Source organism: Protopterus annectens, chromosome 9.part0, assembly GCF_019279795.1.
Source record: "Protopterus annectens isolate FY-2018-M chromosome 9.part0, PAN1.0, whole genome shotgun sequence".
Classification (NCBI taxonomy): Eukaryota; Metazoa; Chordata; order Ceratodontiformes; family Protopteridae; genus Protopterus; species Protopterus annectens.
This window is the reverse complement of record NC_056743.1, coordinates 1,548,794,623-1,548,818,988: the sequence shown is the minus strand read 5'-3', so window position 1 is coordinate 1,548,818,988 and position 24,366 is coordinate 1,548,794,623. Positions and strand designations below refer to the sequence as shown.

Sequence of the window (24,366 nt, the reverse complement as noted above, 5' to 3'; positions counted from 1 at the left end):
CAGTAATTGACTACTGGTGAATAAGTTAATCTAAGTATTTGCCTTACCTATAGTTAAACATGAGCTAACTCTAAGAAGATGCCATATATCTTTTATTTCTTCCACAGCTAAGCATGTTGGATAGCATGTATTACTGAAGTTAAAAAAAGTCTAATTTTATAATTCTGTTTTTAGTTTTTAGTACCATATTTAATTCACTAGTAATGAACTAATAATTGAAATCAATTATCTGAAAATCTATTTGGAAGATTTTTTTTCCCTATTTTACTATCAGTTTCAGTGCATTGTTGATACCCACTTAAAAAAACATTATCAATTTATGAATCACCCCTGGACCCTTGTACTAATATTTGCCTATCATAATAGAGAACTGAGAAGTTATATCTTGAGCTCTATCTAATAGGGTTCTTTTATCATCCCATCAGTGACTATTTCTAAAGGAGATCACTTCATAATTTGAAAGTGGTAAAGCGGCTTTTTGTAATTTGTTTGCTGTATATATAAACATATAGTGGCTTATTGTAATCTGTATGCTATGGATATCAGCATGTTGCAGCTTCTTGTAATTTGTTGTGAATGTAAGCATACTACAGAGTTTCTTGCAATTTGTTTGCTATTGATAAAAATGTACAGTGGCTTATTGTAATACATTTGCATTGATATAAACAAGTACTGGTAGCTTACAATTTGTTTAGTGTGGATATAAACATGCACTGCAGACAGTTTTTTATAATTTGCTGTGGATATAAACATGTGGGAATCTTCTAATTTGTTTATAATATAAATATGAACAACTTGTAATTAGTTAGCTGTGAATATGAACACAGTAGCATCTAACAATTTGTTTGCTATGGATATAAACATGCATTGTAGTTTTTAGAATTTTGTTTACTGTGGATATAAACATGCAAGTATCTATTTGTTTACTGTGGATATAAACATGCAATGGCCTCTTGTAATTTTTTTACTATAGATATAAACACATACTGGTATCATGCAATTTGTTTACTGTGGAAATAACCAAACGTGCAGTTATCTTGTAATATGTTTAATATGGATAGAAACATGCAATGCCTTCTTGTAATTTGTTTGCTATGGATATAATCATATAGAGGCACATTAGATCTGCTTATATTGATGTTCTTTGCTAGAGACCCAGTTTATTAATTAATTATTTATTTAATTAATTACTTAATTAATGTATTTATTTATTTACATTTGTTAACCGGGTAGTGTCCGACTGGGCAAGTAGCCTGTTTTCAGAGGAGACCCAGGGAGAAAAGCTCCAGTGCAGTAACTCTTAGTTAAGAATACATAAGAATACATGTAATAGTGAATACAATACTAGTACAAAAATGCAATTGAATAAAAAATGCAACTAAACAACATGTCAGGTATAAAAATACAGAGGTATACAAAATCTATCATACAAAAACTGTCAGAGAATAAGCAAGTCTGTATGAAGAAACATGAGGTAATAAGCACTAGTTGCTTAAAGGTGTTGAAGAGAGGAGGTACATGAGAAGGAAAATAGTGAATTACTAGGACAATTAGTCACAATTAATTAGACAATTAATTACTAGGACTATTACTAAGACAGTAGCCAGGAGCAATACAGGGAATAGAGCCACTTGCTATTGAGATAATCTTTATGGGTTTTTTGAATGAGGGCAAGTTGGGATTTTTTTTGGATGTGTTGAGGAAGAGTATTCCATTCCTTGGCTATTTTATAGGAGTAGAGGGAGTCACCATAATAGTCGTGAGACTGGGTAACTTTTAGTATTAGTCTGTCGGATGACCTAAGGGACCTACAGTTAAAGTTAGGTTGGACCAGGCTTGAAAGAACAGGACAGTAACTGGGGTTGTGTATGACTCTATGGGCAAAGGTAAGCTGGTTTAGTGCTAACAGTCGGAAAAATCCAGCCAGTTGAGGTGTTGAAGAACAGAGCAATGATGTGTGTTATGGGGCTGATTGGTGGCAAACTTAGCTACTTTAGATGTAGCTTTATAACCACCTACAATATAGATAGCGATATCATTAAGAAATTGTTATTCAAAAACTGGGCACTAATCCAACAAGACAGGAGCATTTCAAGTAAATTAGCTGAGTACCCTAGAATAGTTTATAGAAGGGGCTTCAACTTGAAAAATATATTGGAAAGTAACAACTTTAATAGCAATTTTTCTAGAATGAAAGGTATGAAAATTTGTGAAAATTGTAGCATGTGTAAACATATGAGTAGTGGGGAATATACCACCATTAACAACAGAAAATATGAAATTAGACACAAATTGAGCTGTCATTCTAAACTCATAGTGTACGTTGCACAGTGTACACTATGTCCAGCTTTCTATATAGGAAAGACTGAAAGACAGCTCAAAGAAAGAGTCTATGAACATACACATGCTATACAACACAAAAAAGTTGAAAATGCCCTATTTAAACACATTTTAAGTAACACAGGTCATAACTTTAAATTCACGGGTCTGGACCAAATACAAACAAACTTGAGAGGTGGACCATACAATTTACTCTTAGAGGAGCGTGAATTAACTTGGCAGTGGCGAACAAATGCTTTTATTTATCCAGGATTAAATGACCACTGCAATATTGCCTGTTTACTTAAATTAAGGAGTTTAAACAGATAAACTTTACTTCAACATATATTAATAATATTAAACTAAATTAAACTCATGTTAACATATTTAGTTTTCATCATCATGATAACATTTATGTAAATTTATACACTTTGGAGTGTTCATAACATATGTATCTATCATATATATGCTTGTATTGTCTGCTTGGCTTATTTATATTCGGACTCTGTATGAGATATGTATATTTATAACCATAACTATTTTAATCAGGTAACCCAGGATTATTTAATCATTTGGTAGAGTTTTTAACCTAATACTATATAGTGTAAATAACATGATGAAATGAACTTACTTTTATAATTTTTAAAAAATGACGAAATTTAAGGATTAAAATATAAAATATAACATACACATGAATACATTTTAAAAGTATCATTGACTTAAATTTAACTAACAACATCTAGTCTTGAATTGTATATTATGTATATGTTACATTTGATATTTATATATTTTTATATTTTATATATATTTTTTACTGGTTTATTTGTCTCATAGACATACCTGTGTAGATCTAATAGCAAATTTACAATTCGGCTGCTCAGATTTGCTATTTTTGCTTTTGAAAAGGAATTACACTGTGTTGTTGCTTTAATTGTTGAGTAGCAATTAATTACAGTGACGTGAGAGTATATATAAAAACAGTGATTTAATTAACTTGAATTGTCTGAAGAAGTTGCTCACATTTTGAGCGACGAAAAGCGCTTTACTCTTAATAAACTGTTGGTTTTCAGTCTTCTGTGACATTCTTGGACTTCCTTCTGTTGGATTTAGTCTGTTTATCGTACCCAGTTTGTCTTAAACTTAGCTACTTTGTCATAGCACAACTCTAGATTGTTAAGGCCAGTTTTGCAAAGGTTGTTGAAGATAGGCGAGCAGTAGAGGAAGGTAGATAGCAAGTGAGACCTAGCTGTGGCTAGTCTGGCTTGGTGTGTAAGGTATGGTTTGACCCTTTGGGGAGCTCCAAGTTTGGAGTGGACTTTTTTGATAATAAGAGAGATGTGTTTATCAAATTTTAGTCTTATCGTCTATTATAACACCTAGGAATTTGGTCTTATTTGTAGGTTCTATTTTTGTACCATTAGAAGAGTGAACAGAGAGAGGTAGAGAGCTGAGCATGGATGGTTTGTTTGTGAGAATCATTAATTTGGTCTTGTTTGGGTTAAGGATGAGTTGCTGGTTGGAGAAGTAGTTTTCAATGTCTTGGAAACATGTTTGCATTTTGTGCTGAAGTTCTTGGGGGAGAGGGCTGAGCAGATAAGAGAGGAATCATCAGCATATTGGATGATGGTGGCAAGTCGGGTGACCAGTAGTTAACATTGCCATTTCTTGACACCCAGCTGTATCTAGAGACATGTGTACTGTAAGATGTACATGTTATACATTCAATCACTTAGCAATAAAAAGCCAGTGCAACAGATATTGATACCTGATATATGCTGTCTGCCTGCCTGCCAGTACACTGTCTACCTTCTTTAAAAACATTTGAAATCAATTAAATAATTTCAGGGGATAATGAAATAGCATACTGCTAATTGTAAGATGCATTGCATTGTTTATTTGATGTGTTTCAGACCCCATTTTCAAGACAGAGTAGCAGATGCATCACCTAGGATACCAAAGCCACCAATACCAACTGAAAGGAGCAGTACTGCACTATCATCATCATCATCATCATCATCATCATCACTGGGAAGAAAGATACCACCTGGAAGGTATGGTATTGTAATATCAGGTAATTTTGCTGAAGGCCTTTTGGTTATTTCTTACATTATACAGTCAATGCATATTTTTTCACTCTACTCAGGTATGCCTTTGGTTCTTATAAAATAGTTGCAACCTGCAAGAGATACATAACCACTATGAGAAGTCAAAATAGACTTCATGCACACATGAGGCAAACTTTCTGAATACATTTATAGAACATTTAGTGAAAATCGGTATAACAGTTTTTCTCAGAAGGCAAGAATCCATTCACTCCTATGTGGCAAATTCACCACCCCCCCCCACAGACACATACACACACACACACACACACACACAAACACACTTGAATTTGACAGTCTGAGCACTGCAGAAACATGAGATTTCATAGAATTTGGTATTTTAAGGATCAGCAGTCATGTACCATAATTTGCGTTTCTTCCCATATTCACTGCTTGTAAAACTGATTATTTTAATGTATTCAGTGTTCTGTTCTTTGAATCTGATCAATTTTACTAATATATAGATGTTTGAAAATGTCAGTGGAATTGTGGTAATGCCTAAACATTACACTTAACAGTCACTAGTATAATTTCTGGAATTTCTGTTCACAAAGATGGAATTTCTTTTTGTGATAACCATAAATCAGTTTCCCTGGATATAGTAATTCATATTTTGGTATCTTTCTCCTTTTCATGGTCAAGTGGGAAATAGAGATGTTTCAGCATTCAATTGGTATAAGGCAAACAATTAATCCTTTACTGGTCACCAGTTCGTTACATGGTGCACACACACACACAAACACACACACACACACACACACACACACACACACACACACACACACACACACACAATTTGCTTAAAAATTAATGAATTAAAAAGTTACTTACTGTATGTATATCATACATGGCATTAACAATAAATACTAGTATTGAGGGTGATAACTGCTAGAAACTGAATAGCAGTCTCTTTCAAAATAAAGATAAAAAGATAGTTAACATTATTCAACTTGTTTTTATTTTCCATTCTCAAATGCATTTCCACAGCTAGAGTACAGATTTCAGCAAACAGACCAAAAACCACAAGCCATAACCTTATGTAAGGAAAAAATGTGTTTGGTATTCATATTTCCAAGTTTTATGGATGCATAAAGGGAATCTGCAAATTGTGCCACAATGCCTGTATTTAAATGAGCAAAGTGCAAACAAATGGCACCGGTTTTAAAAGTTCTGAATCTTCCAAGAAAAGACAGTGTACAGTCTCACACACCCAAATCAGTGTAAAGTGGCAAGAAAAGAGTTTAGCTATGTATGTAACAGTCCCCATAGTTGTGAACATGTTTCACATGTACTTAAATTCACAAATGCTGCCATTTGTTTTTGGCAAGCAGTAGTGAAAGCTGAGATACACAGATCACTCAAGAACTTTCCGCTAGATATTGCTGTAGTTATGAGTCAGTGTGCCACTGGCCAGAAACCTATAAAAACCTCTTGTATTCACTCTGAAGGTGACCTTATATAAACATCTTGTTGAGGCCTTTATAAGGTTGCAAAAGGGGAAGATGAAACAGTCAAAAAAAAAAAGGGGGAGAGGGCAGACAAGGAAACACAAAAGGAACAGAGAGGATTGTGCTGGAGAAGGTGGAAGAGGATGGGTAATAATTTTTGGTAGGGATAGATCCCCATTTTTTCAAATATTTATTTTAATATGGGAAGCTGAGGAAGGAAGAAATGTAAGATGTGTAGGAGAGAGAATTAGGGGAGAGTTATGAAGGTTTCTGAACGAAAACATAAAATACTGACAAGACTTGCAGCAATACTATGGTGGCCTGACAATAGGAGGGGGAGACATGCAGGAATATTATGGTGGCCTGACAACAGGAGGGGAGACAAGACATACAGCTGGCAGACACACACAAAAGCGTTGGTGAGGGTGGCTACTTTATTCATATCATCCTGGTCCAGAGAACCTGAAATATTCCACTGCCTTGATGGTCCTGGGTGGGATGACCTTGATGGTGAGGAGGTTTAGGCCCATGGTGGCTCAATGCTCAGAGGCAACCATGGCAACAAGTCTTCCACCCACTAGAATAGGCTTTCATATGAGTCTCATCACCTCTCCGCTGCTCTCTCAAATGTAGCTGCCATGTACCAGGATGCCCACAAGGGTACCATTACCACCTTATGAAGCAGATGCCTTGAGTTCTTTGGGGCCTGCCAAAAACAGTACAGAGAAGAAAAAGAAATTAAAACAAGAAGGCGAGATGGAAATAACAAAATTACTCATAAGTGTTAAATAGCACGTGCCTTTGTTTCAATGAGGCAACCATCAGAACAGTAAATTCAGCTCCCCTTTCATCCCCCTCTCTCCTCAGCCATTCCCTAGAAAATACAATCAAACAACCACCCTCAACTATCACTAGAGAGCATGCCCTAGATGTGCTGTCTAAGGTGAAAGGCACAAAGTCAATAGGCCCTCGATAACATCCCAGAATGCCTCCTAAATAGCCTGAAATATGACCTATAGAGACCACTAGAGTTGCCGTTTAACCATAGTCTCCAGACAGGCTTTGTGCCCCACAGAGAACTGCAGCAGTCATCCCTCTGCACAAAGGCAGGCCATCAATGGACCCTGAAAACTACAGACCCATAAGTCTGACTAGTCTCATATGGAAAGAATAATCATGGGAATAACCAATAAGGCATACCTCTCAACCTCTTACAGCAAGAAATCTGGACAAAGCCATAAGTAATGGGGAAACAAAGGCCTAAAAATAGGGATAATTTTTAAATAATGCTCTTACAAACATAGAAAGTTTAGCATGCATTTTCTAAATGGTATTAAATCTGAAACTCAAATGTCTGTCAATATTTTATGACTTCGATTCTCAATGCTTTGCCAAAATTTGCCAGAAAACCAAAATATTATGTCGAGCAGACCAAAAATATGAGACAAAAATCTGGACATTCAGTAAAAATCTGTACAGTTGAGAGGTATGTAATAAGGACATAAAATACCTTCAAACTCTGGATTCCAACCCAGTTTGGTTTCATCAAGGGCAGATCATGCCTACTCAACCTGGTAGACTTCTTTGAGAAGGTCACCAGGACAATGGATGAAGGTGAAACAGTGCATACTGCCTACCTCAACCTGGCTAAGTCATTTGATACCATACAATACAATACCCATTCAAGCATTGTAAACAAACTCACAGATGTAGGCATAAGCCCATATGTTACACACTGGATAGCCAGCTGACTATCAGCTAGGACTCAGGAAGTTAGGATAGAGAAGACACCACTGGAATCCCTCAGGGCTCTGTACTTGTCCACTCCTTTTTAACATCTATTTCTTGAAAGTCTAGGCTAGCATCAAGGGCCTCTGGTTGATTAGGTTTGATGATGATTGTGAACTAGGAGTCATAGAATCCCCCACAAGACATCCTACAAGAAAAGTTAATGCAGACAAATGTTTGATGCCAAAGCCATGGCTTAAAACTCAATGCCAAGAAATGTATAAAAGTACCCTTTGGGAATTCAGCCACCCTAGGAAATTTCCTCATCGATAACACACCCCTAAGAGTAGAACCAGTAGTTAGGGATTTCGGTACATATGTAGATAGTAACTTGGCTTTTGACCAACATGTCTAAGGGAGTAAGGAAATCATTCTGTATTGCTCAACTTATAAGCAAGGGCATAGCATCTAGTTTGAAGGAAGTCATCATTCCACTGCATTTGGCCTTCATCAGGCCCATTATGGAGAAAAATGCCCCCTTCAGAATGTACCCAACCAGGCACTTGCAACAACTCTAATGTTCACAGAGATTCTGCACAAAAATAATAAAGGGTGTAAATAGCATGCAGTATGTAGACTGCTTCAAAACCCTATCTCTGTACTCTGTTTCCAACAGACTGTTGAGAGGTGATCTCCATATGACACACAAGGTATCCTTGGATCCCACATTGATGGACCTTTTGCATATTCTCAAAATGAATTGCATCAGAATTACTCGATCTAGGGATTTAAACTTTGCTTGTGACCTAAATAGGACACTTTGGAGGGATAGGTATGTGTCTCAGAGAATTTCCCTTCTATGGAACAGGGAGCAGAGATCTTCCCTTACCCTAGTCAAGACAAACCTGGACCAGTGGATGCTAAATTTGGAAATACACACCAGGTCTAGCCTCTAATGGGCAGAGGCAGCCTGTAAATCTTGCCCTAGCTTACATATACCCCTTAAAATAAACTTTGTGGCACATAAATATGCAGGATACAATTGGGAAGCTTTGCTAGGCTTATAAAAGCCCCAGTAGTCACTATCCTAGTATACACTTAAAAACCAATGAGTGAATAAATATATTCATTTCTGTAATAAAATTCTATAAACCTCACCGAATCTGTATTTACTAACCACTTACTATAACTGTACGTGTGACAACCTGACAAGTTGAAATCTGTTGTTATGTAATTATTCAATTTCAGTTTATTGTTATGTCTGTTTTCTTTCTTTCTTAATGAAAAACTTTACTTAGGGGTGCAAGAGACCAGCCACTGGCACCTCCCCTCCATTGATACTTCTTAGGGCTACAACTATGACACAATAAGAGAAAAAAACAGATGGGTTACTGAAACTGGATGTGTGTGCAGTGTGTTTTAAAGGACTGCAATATTCCGCATATAGCTTTGGCTATGCATTCCCTCACCCTTCCATCCTACATTGTATTCTGTCTTCCATAAGACGTTTATTAGCAAATGAACTATATTAAATATTGTAAATATAAACAATGTTCTGCAGCATGCAGCATAAGGAATAGTTATGTGTAAATTCTGGCTAGAATGATATTAGTAAATGTTTGTTAGTGAAGTTAAATTTTGTCCCATTGAAATGCAATTTATATCATTGTACAAAAAGTTGTATAATATACAGTAGAAATTAAAAGTCTGTGTGTGTGTGTGTGTGTGTGTGTGTGTGTGTGTGTGTGAAAGTGATGGGGGGGTGCCTCAGTTAACACAAAGCATTGTCCGTCGTCAGTCAGTGTTACCTACCACAGGAAATGCTAATTAGCACTTGCAGTGGTTAATGGCAATTCAGATACAGGCAAATTAGCTGATAATAAAATCTAGTATGTCACTGAATCTGATAGTACTGTATCACAGAAACAGTGCCTTTTTTTACTGCAGCCCTTAATGCAAATAATAAGGTTCTTTCTGAATCATCAGGACAGTCTCCAGAACATTAAAAACAGAGTTTTCTTTACAGTATGCATCTCCAACACATGGAATTAAGGCTATACTGCTTATATTAATGTTATTAAATTATAAACCTTTAATTGGAAAGATAGCAAAATAAGAAGCGTACATCTGTCTGGACAGTTTTCTTCTATATTGGCTCAGTTTTATATTCTCAGTTTAATTCATTCCTGCGAAGTTGGAATATTTGGTAGCTTTCAGCTTTTTGACAAGATTGCAAATTTAAAAAGAATACTTGCACACTGTTGCTTAGATGGTATATGGATGATGACATATTCTTATGCCACGATTACTGGCATTGGGTTACTGCTGCCACCTCATCCTGTCTGCAGTATTCTACAAAGTGTATTGATGGGGATGCACATATTTGCATATATTTTATATAATTAGATGAATAATGGGAATGTGATGATCATAGGTGTAATATTTAAGCATACAGTATATTCATTAAATGACTCAGATTCATATTCAGAGCCTCTTTCCATGTTCTTGCTCAGAAGAAAATAGAAACTATGTTTGTGTTAGAGGATCTGTTCTGAATATGTGTGGCCATTAATTAGTGACATGGTCAGTCTTTGGAGACAACATAATTACCTGTTCATGTTACAGCTGTTACAGAAAAGTAAAGTAAAAAGATAGATGAATGGTTAATCTGGGTTTCCATTTTACAGAGCAACTGAAGACTCTGTAGTCCTGACACATAAATTCCTTTGTATTGTTCAGGGATTTTGCTTCTGTCAGGTAGATTTAGATCATATCTTAGACTTAGGTTTTTGTCTCAGTGTGATACCTTCTGAGTTGATTGTGGAGTCAGTCGTTTGGTCTGATCACCACCTGATTCATTTTACAGTTAATTTACCCCACTTTCAGCTTCTCTCATCTTAAACTTACTTCAGTGCTGTAACAACTGATCAGTTTAGTCCAGTACTGACCTGGCTTGTCTTGGAGACTAGTACCAGCAGCAGCATCAGTGACTTTCTTGTAGTCTACAGCAGGACTACAAGTACTTCTCTTGACTTGTTGTCCCCAGCTCACATAAGCCTTATTCAACTGGTTCTGTGTGGGCCTTGTATGACGCTGAGTTTAATGGACTTAACACAGCAGGCTAAAGGCTTGATCATAAATGACAGCTGTCTGGTGTCATGGTGCCAGCATAGCACTTCAGTTTGGATCATACACTATGTAGCCAGCCTTGTCTGAATACCCAAAGTGTCCTTTCATCTCATGAAAGTGAGTTGGCCATTAATTTTTTTTTTTTTTTTTTTTGCAGCTAAGCTTGTATGCCTGAAGTTAATCTTAGCTACATATATAAGCTTAAAAGTTCAATTTCAGGTTTATAAAACTGCATGAGCTCAAACATTGCACAAATACAATGTAAAAAAATTAAATCGGTGAAACATAATGTTTATGAATATAGTAATAATATGAACATAAAATGAAACAAATATAACTAGATGAAACAATGTAGAAAACAGTGGTTTCTAAACTGAATCATGATCAAACAGCAAAGTTACTCATAATCTAAACAGAGATCAGGGTGATGCCAGTCTTCACAGTGGCCATGTTCATTGGCAGTTGACTGAATTTCAGGTAACATATTACACTGAACTCCTCACTCTAGTTCCAGGAATGCATCCCTTTACCTGCAGTTTGGGCTTTTCCCTACCAGATTTAACCAGTGTTGATGCCTTGATGGTCTAGAACAATTATTTATCAGCTCTTCATTAATTCTGTCAGCTCTGGGACACTTTCAGTACTCTTGAAAGAGGCATTTGTGTTCCTAGTCATGAGGAACTCTAATGTCAGTGCACGTGATCTTGATAACTCTTACCCTCTATGTCTTGTCAGAGTTACAGAGAAAGTGGTATGCACACAGCTTGATTCTATTCCAAGGGATCACAAAGTTCATAACCCATTTCAGTCCTGATTTTGAGCTAGGCATATCACTGTGACCATTTTACTAGAGTAACTGAGGATATTCTGGTAGAGAGAGATCTGTGTTACTATGCTGCATTTTTTTAGTTATATCTCCTCAGAATTTCACACGGTTAACCATGCTATACTAATAGAGAATCTTCATACTTTGTATGGAATTTCTGGCACCTTCTTTGACTGTTTTGCTTCTTACCTCTCAAGATGGATGCAGAGGGCCACATCTGGGATTAATTCTTCTGTTTCCTACTTGTGGGTTTTCAGAGTGACACAGGGCTCCACAATAAGGCTATTGATAATTTTTCTGTATATTTTTATTAGCAGATCTTATATGAATGAGTGGCTTATGTTATCATTTCTATACAGATGATACCCCCGTTTTGCCTTTGTATTCCTCATAAGTAATTGTCACTCATTAGCAGGCTTGCCGATAATCTAAAATTCTTCTCCTTAGGGTAGTGCTATTCATATGAAACTTAACATGTCAAAGATTGTGACAATGGCAGTTCATGCCACTTTGCGGAACTCAGATTGTCTGACCATTAACCTCTGCATTATGCAAGCAATATTGCCTTACAGGGTGTGTGTTATTTTGGAAATAATACATGCCCAGGAATGTTGTGGTGCCCAACACTGTGGTGCTGGGCTTCTACAGGGTATTTCCAAAATAAACACACACCCTACAGGGCATTGTTGTGCTTAGAGAATGAGCTGTTTAATTGTTTTGTATTTTGTTATTATTATTATTATTATTATTGCTAATATATATTTTTTATATTTTGTTGTAAATTAGTTCCTCTGCCTAATATTTCAAACTTGATGCAGTATATGTAATTGTTCTTGAAAGAAGTATTTTGCATCCAAAATATAAGTGATATAAGTATTTGATGTCTACACATAGAAGCACAAACAGACCCATAGACATGTACATAGGAATACAGACAGACTCATATACAAGTATGCATAAATATTAATACACATATACACAGACATACACACACGCACACACACACACACACACACACACACACACACACACACACACACACACACACACACATGCAGCACTTAACATCCACATTGTTAAGTGAACACATCCACAGATGTTGCCTTTTTAGAAAATAATGTAAAGCATAGCAACTCCCCCTCCTGTTTTACTGTCTGTGATTTTGCACCGAACTGCTCCAGCCATTAATTTCTCTGATAAATCACAGTGGATTAAAATCAGTCAGTATTACCAAAGATTGAGTTCCAAAAATCTTACTTTTTTAACCAATCTGTTATAATGAGCTGCCTGTTGCAGTCAGAACTGTTTTTCTCTCTCCCTGTAATTCACATACACAAGCATACACGTACATGTATGCAAACCATCACACGTGCACACACACACACACACACACACACACACACACACACACACACACACACACACACACACACACACACACACACACACACTTTTATTCTTTATTTACTTTATCATTCTAATTTTATGATCACTAAAGAGCAAAGCACTCTTTAACGATTGTAAAAAAAATGGAAGCCATAGCCATTTGGCATTTAACTGTCTAAGCTTCATTGCAGCTTAATTTGTACCATGAAGTGGTGGTCATGTTTTTTTTCATTAGACATTACCTGTGCATTAATTTCCTGCTGGAAAACGTTCATTCTTCAATCAGAGTCATGCTGTATGGGTTTTCCGTTCTCTAAATAACCTTAGAATTTTCTTCAAGGACAGACTGAAATGACAAGAGCAGATTTCAGTGGTGGTCAGGACTTCCTGCTACCATCTGCAATATATTTTGCATTAAACACCTGCTTCCACCCAATAATTTTTAAATGGTAGTCCAAGTTTTAATCTGTTCAGGGTTAGATTATTGCAAATCACTTTACTCACGCTGCCTCACTTGAAACTATATTGTTTGCTGTTGGCACATAATTCCACAATATGACTACTAACTGGTACCTCTTACTCCCAGCTATCATTCTAGTGATGCACTGGAAGATTCGCCTTTAAAGATCTTATTACTTCTATACATTCTGGGTTCTCCTTACCCGAAACATTTGGTCTTAACAAGGGCCCTGCGTCCTGCAAATTTGAGGTGGTTGCAGGTTGCTCGGACAATCCTGGCTTTTTCATATAGCCTTTCCTTTTCATTCAGTGCACCCACCGTACTTCTAGAACATCATAACACAGTGGTCACTGTGGCTACAAGAGTCTTTCACAATGGTTGACTTTAAGAAGTACCCATTAAACACCTCTTTCATCTTGCTTACAACTCTTGACTTGCATCTCGTATTTCTTTCAAATGTATACCTATACAAAGTAGTTTGTTTTGTATTATTATGTTTTTATATTGAGCTTAGATTTTTAACACATTAATAGATTTGAGTTTGAATTTCAGTAAAGAAAAATACTTTTAATATGCCTGCTGCACCTCCTTAATAAGTCTACTGCATTATTATACCATGTAGTTACTGATAAAGGGTATCAGCTTTGATGTTTTAAATATGATAATGCAAAAGATGATTTTCACTTCAGTGAAAATAATTTTGTACTCTCAGAAGTTGATTGTTTTATCTCTAGAATGGTCATGGGCTTTGAAATGTCTTTCTTGTGTACTGACGGAAAGTTTGTTGCTTGGTCATAAAAATTGCTATTCACTTTGCAGGCCCCCATGGACTTCAGGAAGAAATGATGATGTAAGTACTGAGTTAATAAACTACACTTTCCTTTAAAAAAAAACTGTTTGCATTCATTAATCTGTTTTCGTTACAACTGTGAGCATCCATAAATAGAATAAATGGTTATTGCAAGCAATTGATCTTATGCATTATTTTCTGAACTGTCTACAGTGGTAAGTGTAATTTAGTGGTGCTTTGCACAGCACCAGCGAAAGCACTGATAACTGATAAGAAATGGTAGCAATTTGTTTAGTTTGTGGTATATGGACACACTGGAGACACTATTCATAAAATGATTGTAGATTTATTTACAATACGCCCACTTCAAAGGACACAAAACTAAGCACAACTTCACACAGTTCAGATTTTAAATGTCTAATTCGAACTTATAGCTCAGATCAAATTCTCTCCACTTTTTCAGAACAGACAGTTAACTCACCATGGGTCCGTGTCTCTGTCAATAGTCCTATCTGCTTGTTCATGCAAATCTTCAGACTTGTGTCAGCAATGCACAGCCTTTTTTATCACAATGGACTCACTCAGAGTCTGCCTGCTAGGCCCAGATCTCTCTCCTATTAAAGAGGCAAATACTAATGCCATTTTGTTTTTGGCCTTCCCTTTTTATAGGAGGGGATGTGGCCTCCTCCAGTGGTGGCAATTGTGGAACATCTTCTCCATTTGCCCAGAAATTGCAGAGCCACGAACCTCAAAGCAGTTACCTGGGACACTATGCCACTTCTTATATTTAGATAAGCCAGGAACCTCGAGAAGGAAGGTGTCACATGACATCAGGACATGCATGCAAAATTGTAATACTTTTGACAATTATCATGGTACCTCACTTACAACACTACTGATCAACACAAGCAAACAAAATAACTTTTAAGAACTACACTGAAACCTCTTCCTCATTACAAGGTAAACATAGGTTACTATCTTGTGTGTAAGCCGTATTTACAAAAGTATGTAATTGGTGACAGTGGACATACCTCTCAACTGCCCAGATTTTCACAGAATGTCCAGATTTTTGCCACATATTTTTGGTCTATTCCTCAGAAAATTTGTGGTTTTCTGGCAAATCAATGATTGAAGTCACAAAATAATGACCTACATTTGAAATTTAGATATCATTTCCTTCAGAAAATGCACACTAACACAAAAGTTTTTATTCTACCAACTTTCTGTATTGATAAGAACAATATTTAAAATTTGTCCCTCCTTTTCACCCTTTGTCCCCCGAATATTTTATGCTTTATCTAGATTTCTTGTGCTAAGAGGTTGAATAGTATGACTGTACATAGTAGACAATTTAGTTCAAGTGTTGATAATGCAATGGGAATACCTTGCAATTATTTATTTTACTAGATTATGAATATGAGGTGATCAGCAGAATTACATTATACATATATGAATGACAATATAATTGCTTATTTTTATGGAGGTTACATTTAAGTATGTACATTCGTCTTTTAGATTAGTCTTAAAACACCACTATTGTGGGAGTGGGCAATTCATTTGGCTCCTACCTTTATGTATTATAAAGTACACACTGCATAATCTCATTTTTATGTGTTGTAGCAATTTCTACTTCATGCTGAAGGAATTTGTTGATGTTTAATGTCATTTTTCTCTGTCTGTGAAGAATGCTGACTTCAGCAGTTTCGGGAAATGGTACTATGGCCTAACTTCTCAAAGAACAAAAAAATGATTATGGTGTATAGCGAAAGAACAAAATAAAAATGTAAGTATACACCATGTCAGATGACCTTCAGAAAGGCCCCCTGCAGTTGTTAAGTTTTGGGACTTCCTCACCTGAACTTGTGATCTTGAACAAATAGTCTTGCAGCCTCCAGTTTCCACTCATAGACATTCATGTCTCCTGACAGCTTGCATAATTTTGCAACAGATTGCATTAGGAGGCTGTGTTATGGCCTGAACTCCAATGGTCAACCACATGACAATGAATGAGCATTTGTGAAAGACATTAATAAGCCTAAATATAAAAACAACAGACTTGCCTAACTTACTAGAAAGTTCATCTATTATGGTGGATGGAAATGCCACCTGAAAACAGTGAGATTTGAGGAACATAATAAGCATATATTTCGGATAGTCTTCTGCAGCTCACCTGATATGCTGAGTATTCATGTATTTATTTTATCTGAATTCAAAGTTCCACTGCAGATGGCACCTGCCAGTAAGAAATTAATACAGTATTGAGCAGGTTTGGAATGAATATATAAAAAGAAGAGGTGAAAAGTCTTGAGTTTTGAAGTTCTTAAATACAAACTCATGAAGATATATTTCAATAAATAATGTTCAGCTAAGATGAAAATGACCACATTGAAACAGGTCCTGCTAGCTGCTACATTGCTTGTGTAGTGACCTTTAACACACCATTATCCAAGGAATGGCTAGTCATTTGATGACAAGAAACAATGTAGTTAGCAAGCAAATTTCATAGTGTTTGAATGGCCACAGCAATATCCTCCTTTTGTGGAACAGAGAAGAGAATATTTTTTGCTGCAGTCATATGTGCTGTTCATGAATACTCTGATCTGACTGCATTTTAATAAAATGAGGGGCTCTTTCTGACCTAGAAGAGAAGAAAAAAGATGTGAGGGGACTAGTTTAAAGACATTTCTGAAACCATTTACAGGAAGAAATATGGTTAGCACTGAGGGGAATGTAATTATTGTGAAAGACCAGAGATGGTCCTCCTACAAAATAAATCCTGCAAGTAGAAAATCTTAACAGCAAAGGTACTTTTCAGCAAAAACAGGATCTCAGGAGTTGAACTTCAAGACTTCTGCACCACAAAGGTTAAAAAGAAGTTTATTAAGCTTATCTGTCATAAAATATAGGTACCAAACATGAGACATTCCTAACATGAGGATGAAAATGCACAACCTCTTTTTAAGGAACTGCTTGACAAGGTTTTGTTGGGCTGCAGTTCTTTCCACAATGTTGTGATGTACCAAAATGGTGGAAACATGTACCTAATCTACTGAATATGTACCTTTTCTGAAGATTAATTAAGATCAGAGTGAATATTTGTCTATAGCAGGCTAAACTCTCCTGCAAACTCAGTAACTGAGACAATATATGATACCTCTTTGCTAAAATGGAGAACCTCTTCCACTTAACAGAGTATGTCTGACACTTGGAAAGGTTTCCGGAAGCTTATGTTACCTCTAAGATGCCTATTGGAAGACCTAACAAGTTTAGAGCATGTAATAAAGCATCAATGCCTTGGAGATAGTGCCTTTTGGTATGAAAAATAAAGGACTCTCTTGGATTAAACTAGGAGCTCCTCAACTGCCATAAGCCTTTGAGGATGAACCTACACCCTTCTTGACCATCAGCCTCTGAAAGATATGTGTCCATTTGATCGTTCTTCCCTGAATTTTCTAGGATGCATGACAACTGAGTGAAAAGTAGAAAACATCTAGCAATCTTTTTCCATCACTGAAGAAAAGAGCCATGCAGTGCCAGCTCCTTTTGGCTTGCTGTACTGAGCAAAACTGGAATAATTGTATCCTACCTTTAAATCTCTCAGCTTTCAAAATAATAGTAGGGGCCCATAGGTTCATAGGTTCATACTAGGCTATCTGCCCAAGGGCATTTATAAGCCTAGCCCAGAGTTTTTGTGGCTTTCGCCACCCCTTTAGTTTGAAGAAAACTATGCCTATTATTTTGCTGTGCCTCTGTCAAGCAGTGACACTGAAGTAATCCCTGGGGTATATCTGCGATCTCCCATCCATTGGTCAAGATTTCTCTTGAACACGGCCAGCGAGGTGCTCTGCCTCACATGTACCGGGATTTTGTTCCACAGCATAGGGAGTCTCTGGGTGATGAATCTGTCCCTCCAGCACGTCCTATTAATAACCGTGTCAAGGTTTAAGTCTCCTGCCCTTGTAGTTCTGAGGGATCTAGATTTTTTGAGGTGAAGCATGTTCATCAAATCTGGATTTGACATGGCCTTGTATGTCAGGCACAGGTCACCTCTGAGCAAGCGTGGCGACTGAATAGAGCTGGAGTTCTTTCAGTCGGGCAGCATAAGACATATTTTTGAGACCCTTTATCCTTTTGGTGAGGAACTTTGGGGCCTTTCCAGCTGCTGCAGGTGTCGGGTCAGATACATTCCGTATGGGGCATTGTACTCAATCATTGGTCTGATGAGTGATGAGTACAGGGGGACGATGACCTCCCTTGATCTAGATGTGAATCCCTTCATGATCAGGTGGGCAATGTAGAAAGTCTTCCTAACTACTTTAGCAACGTGAGTGTCAAATGAAAGGTTGCTGTCAACCTGGGTCCCCAGATCCCTGATAACTTCTTCTGTGCTCAGTGGATTGCCACCTATATGGTAGCTAGGGGTAACCTTGTTTTTCCCGAAGGGTATGACTATGCAGTTCTTGGTGTTTAACTTTAAGCCATGGCTCTGGCACCAGTTATCCGTTTCTATGAGACCCTTCTGAAAGATATCTGTGTCAGATGTGTTTTTGACTATGGCGCCGAGTTTGCAGTCATCTGCAAACTTTGTCAGCCATAACCCTCCTGTGTTTGCTTGTACGTCAGAAAAGTAGATGCCGAACAAGAGTGGGCCCAGGACTGAGCCCTGTGGGACACCACTTGTGACAGGCTTTGAGTCTGACATGGCGCCAGCAACTCTGACCCTGTGGGTTCTGTCACTTAGCCAGTTTGCAACCCATCTTGTGATGTATGGGTTTACATTTAAGCTGATGAGTTTTTCAATGATACCTGAGTGGGGTATTGTGTCGAAAGCCTTTGCCAAGTCGAGGTAGGCTGTATGGACTGCCTTTCCCTCATCAATGGCCTTGGTGACTGTTTCAAAAAAGTCAACCAAGTTTAAAAGGCATGATCTGCCTTTGACAAAGCCAAACTGGGTTGGATCCAAAGTCTGCAAGTTCCCTATGTCTTTATTTATGAGTTCCATTATGATCCTCTCCATGGCTTTGCAGATCAGGCTTGTCAAGCTGATGGGACGGTAATTTCCAGGGTCGGTGGAGGCACCGCCTTTGTGAAGTGGGACCACAGTTGCCGTGCGCCACTCCTTGGGTATGTATCCTGAGGTGAGGCTGAGATTAAACAGCTGTCCTAACTGCGGGTTTAATTCCTCATTGAGTTCGTGGAGCACACAGCCGGGGACACCATCTGGTCCCATGGATGCTGTGTTTTTCACCTTAGAGAGAGCAGTTCTCACCTGGGCGTTAGAGATGTTTGGGGGGCTACAATCCTCTGGTATAGATATCTCTCCTTTTGGGGGGGGGAGAAGTTTGCACTGAACTTGTCAGCCAGTATATTGGCGATGTCTGTAGGTTCAGTAATTTTCACATCATTTTGAACTAATTCTGAGCATATCTGGGAGTTTCCACCCAAGTTTCTAACATAGCTAAAGAAGGCCTTATGATTGTCTTTTGAGTCCTTAGCGATTTTTCTCTCAAAATTTGCCTTGGATGATTTTATCAAAATGAAATCATAGTAGGAGGTTCAGAATCACAACACTCGGAATTTGCATATATGTAAATTTGTGACCCCGGGAGGTGGGTCACAAATGTTCAAATTTGCCCTCTTGGCAGGTGCAACTAATACAATTAGTTCCCTTGTGTTGCTAATAAACGCACACATATTTAGCTGTACCAGAAAAATGTACCCTTATTGCACTATAAAAAGATACACATTCCAGTTTCTTGGCTTCTTATACATGTCAGTCATGACTATAATTAAGTTAGCTGAATTACAATAAAGTCTATGCACTTTTATTTGTCCAGTGCATGGGTGTGGAAACTTCACTAAACACTCATTTATGTTACAGTTAAATAAATAAAAACACAGAAGTTAGTTCAACCTAGAAATGAACCAGACTTCCAAGCATTTCTTTCTGAGCTAAGTACAGCCTACAGTTCTTGCCCTTCCAGGCCATTTAAAATGTGATTGTTTGCCACCATTTTCCACAAGCCCATGTCCTTCCTACTCAATATAACATTATAGAAGTTTTGCAGTATATAATTACACGCACATACACATGCACACGCACGCACACATACGCACACACACACACACACACACACACACACACACACACACACACACACACACACACACTCAGATGTGACCAGTTACAGCCACTTATTTATTATTTATTTTATTTTACATTTGTTAACCGGGAGAGTCCGACTGGATACATGTCCATTTTCAGCGGAGGCCCGGGGAGAAAAGCTCCAAGTACATAACAGACATATGAACATTGTTAATGCAAAAAAAGGAAGATAGTTGAGTTCTAAATACAATATAAAGATACATCACATCTTGGGAAAAACAACAGCAGCATATAAAAAAAACATAGGTCAGTTACAAAGGCGAGGCACCTTGTTAAAAGCGGTTAAGGATAGTGAGGTAAGAGAAGGGTAAATGATAGTGGTTAATCAGGTTTGGAACAGGGACATTGCCAGAGAGTATTGAGATGGGGTTTAAGCTTTTTTTGAATTGTAGGAGTGAGGGTTCTGAGGTGAGCATGGTCGGTAGGGAGTTCCACATTTTACCTACAAAGTTTGAGAATAGAGAATCCCCAGCAGAATTATTGGCTTTGGTAGTTTGAGCTAAGATCTTATTGGAGGAGCGTAAAGATTGCAGGTTAATATAGGGGTTAATGATGTTTTTCAGAGCTGGTGTTTTCTCTGGGTGATACAGTATCTGGTGAGCCATTTTGAGTTGGTTGAAATGGAGTTGGCTGGAAAACTCTAACCACCCTAGTTGCTTCAAGTTAGTGCAGTGGTGCGTTCTAAAGGTGGAATTTGTGGCAAATCTAGCTATGTGATTGTAACAAGAAGCAAGTTTGTTAAGGGTTGTCTTGTTTAGGTTTGTAAAGAGGGGGGAGGCATAGAAAAGAGTTGATAGTAGGTGTGTGCTGGCAATTGTAGTTTTAGCGTGAGGAGTGAGAAAGTGTTTTACTTTATAGAGAGAGCCAAGCTTTGTATTGACGGTTTTGATGGTAAGATTGAAATGGGTGTCAATTTTAAGGGAGTTATCAATGGCAACACCTAATAGCTTTGTGTGAGCTTCTGGTGATATAGTGATTCCATTGGAGGATGTAATAGAGAAGGTGGGGGGAAGAGTCTTGTTAGTGGGTGAGAAAGTAAGTAGTTTTGTTTTGTTGGGGTTGAGAACTAGTTGTCGACTTGAGAACCATTTTTCTATTAGGTTGAAGGTGTCTTGGGTTGAAGCAGTGAGGTCTGCCAGGTTGGAGGCAGTGCTGATGATAGTCGAATCATCTGCATATTGAATGCATGTGGCATGGGGGGTGATTGTGGGCAGGTCATTAACAAAGATAGTGAAGAGAAGAGGGCCAAGAATAGATCCTTGGGGAACTCCAAGTGTAACAGGTAGGCATGTAGATAATTTGTCCTGCCATAGAACAGCCTGTTGCCTATTGGACAGGTAGGATTGGAACCATTTCAGCGTGGAATTGCTGAGTGATAGTTTTTTTTAATGTATGGAGGAGTTGAATGTGGTTCACCATATCAAAGGCCTTGGAGAGGTCTAAGAAAAGAGCAGATGATAGTTTATTATTGTTTCTGAAGTTATTGATGGTATTAGAAAAGGATAGTAGGGCTGATGTGGTACTGTGATTTGGCCTGAAGCCATGTTGGGAGTTAGCTAGAATTTTATTTTTGGTGAGATGTTCCATCAGTTGTTTGTGGACACACTTTTCCATAATTTTGGCCAGGGGTGAGAGTATAGCTATAGGTTTGTAGTTGGTTAGCTCTAGTGAGCTACCACCTTTATGGAGAGGAATAATGTGGGACATTTTCCATATGGAGGATGAAGGCTTCTGACAAGGTACGGTTTATGATTATGGAGACGGGATAGGAAATGGCCTCAGCTGCTTTTTGCAGAAACTCAGCTGGGAGAAGGTCAGCTGCTAGCTTAGTGAGTTTTAGTTTTTTAAGAAGAGATGTTATAAAGGATATGGGTACTGGATCGAAGGTAAATAGATGATCTGATGTAGTTGTAGTATTCTGCTGGCATGGGTAGTGGAGTGGGCTGGTTGTTTGTTTGAATTGTGTGGCCAGGGATTGTATAGTTTCTGTGAAGAAACTATTGAATGTGTTAGCAATGTTTACAGGGCACTGTTGTTTGCAAGTTGTTGGAGTGGGGTTGGTTGCCTGGCCTGGGTGCAGGAGCTTGTTTAAGCCTGCCCAGAATTTTTGTGGATTATTAAGGTGTTTGTGTTGGAGGTGGAGGAAGAAGTTTTTTTTATCATTTAAGATCATTCTTTTAGTTTCATTTCTAAGTTGCTGGAAGGTTTGGTGGGAGTGTGGGTCTTTAGAGGTACGCCATGTGACCCACATCTTGTTTCTAGATAGGATTTTGGATTTTGTTTCCTTAGAGAGCCATGGTGCAGTTTTGGTTTTAGTTCTAATGGACCGTATTGGAGCATGGGAATCTAGAATCTTGAGGAAGGTGGTGTTGAAGTAGATAACTGCCTCTTCAAGAGGAAGAGACTTGAGTATTGTCCAGTTGTGGGCTTTAAGTTCAGTTTGAAAAATGGAGGCGTTGAATTTATTATTATTCCTGATTTTTTATGGTTGTAAGAAGGGGGTGATTTTCTTGAATTTGATAACATAGGTGAGTAAGTGATCACTCATGTCCTCTGGGTGAGTACCTGCTGAGTACTGGTCAGGATCTTTATTAGTAAGGATCCAGTCCAGGATGCTGTCTTTGTTTTGGGGTTTACCTAGTCTGGTAGGAGTGGATATGAGCTGAGAAAAGCCATGTAGATTTATGCTGCTAGATGGGGAGCTAGATGAGAAGGAATTCCAATCGATGTTGAAGTCACCTAACACTATGGATTCCTGGGGGTGAGTTTGAGTTAACCAGTGGAGAAAGTCCTCTAAGGTTTTGTTATTATTGTTGCCTGGGGATGTAAATACATGCTATATTTATGCTTTTATGTTTGTTTGGTTGAAGTTTTACAAGTAGAATTTCGGCATTGTTTGTTAGGAGGGGTTGTGGAGAGGCAAGGGAGATTTGTAATGTATTTTTGTAGAGTATGGCTACACCGCCACCTTTACGAGTTATTCGGTCTGCTCTTAGTATATCATACCCTGGTGGGATTATCTGTGTGTCTTTCATTACTTGGTTTAAGCCAGGTTTCTGTGAGACATAGTAGGTCTGGGGAACAAGTAGCTAAAAGGGCATGTAGGTTGTGAATCTTATTGTTTACACTTCTGATGTTTAGATGACAGGTCAGAAGAGAGTTAAAGGGTCTAGAGTTTAGATTGAGAAGTGGAGGGAGGATAGGGTGGAATTACAATTGAGTGGAGGGAAGGGCCAGGGTTGGGGTGGATATCACCATCTGTGGCTAGTCTGTGATTCAGAGTGGTAATGAATTTGAGGGCTTTGAGTAGAAGTTTGTAGTAATGTTTATCATTTGGCCTAATATTGGTAGGTTTGATAATTACATAGCGTTCGAGTTCTAACAAGGTGGGTGAGTAGGGAGTTGAGTCATGGCCTCTGTTGTTAATTATGGGTGAGGGGTTGGTTTGGTAGCCTGGGTGGTGGAAGCTTATGTAAGACCAGGTTTCATATAGGGTAGCTAGGTAAGGGACAAGTAGGAGGGGAAAAAGAGTTAGTATGATAAGCTTCCTGGGTGGTGTCATATTCCGTTTGATCTTAGAGGGCGGTAGTGAGGTACAGGAAGTTAGTGGACAGTAGGGGGAGTGGTTTGAGGTTATAAAAGTACGAGTACTGGGGGCGGGTGGGAATAGGGGGCAGGGCGGGGTTTACACTAAGCCACTAGAGCCCAGGTTTCAAGATGTAACTCCTGAATAATTAACTTGCAGGTGAGTAATCTCATCTAAACAAACACCAGGTTCAATGCCTATGCTTTGGGAGCTTGCTTTTACAATTTTATAGCAGTTTGCCTTAGTTTTAGAGTGTGTTCTGTAGTTTAAGTGGAGTATATGCAAACAAGCTTGGATTTTTTGTTTGGGTAAGCCTAGGGAGATTTGTGCTAGTGCTGAGGACCCTTAAATAATACTTTACTTTAAAGTCTATACTAAAATGACCAGATAATGACCTGTTTTGTTTTTACAGGTTGTGGGCAAAAG

General features: G+C 38.0%; 1 protein-coding gene across 1 annotated transcript in view; it reads left to right on the top strand.

Annotated features, from left to right (window-relative positions):
• LCP2 (lymphocyte cytosolic protein 2) overlaps nucleotides 1–24,366 on the top strand; it is a 1,995,233-nt gene that overhangs the window by 1,719,503 nt on the left and 251,364 nt on the right. Inside the window, exons 13-14 of the mRNA XM_044084497.1 lie at nucleotides 4,230–4,370; nucleotides 14,218–14,248. Of these exons, the coding sequence (XP_043940432.1) occupies nucleotides 4,230–4,370; nucleotides 14,218–14,248 (172 nt within the window). The remainder of the gene's footprint in view (nucleotides 1–4,229; nucleotides 4,371–14,217; nucleotides 14,249–24,366) is intronic.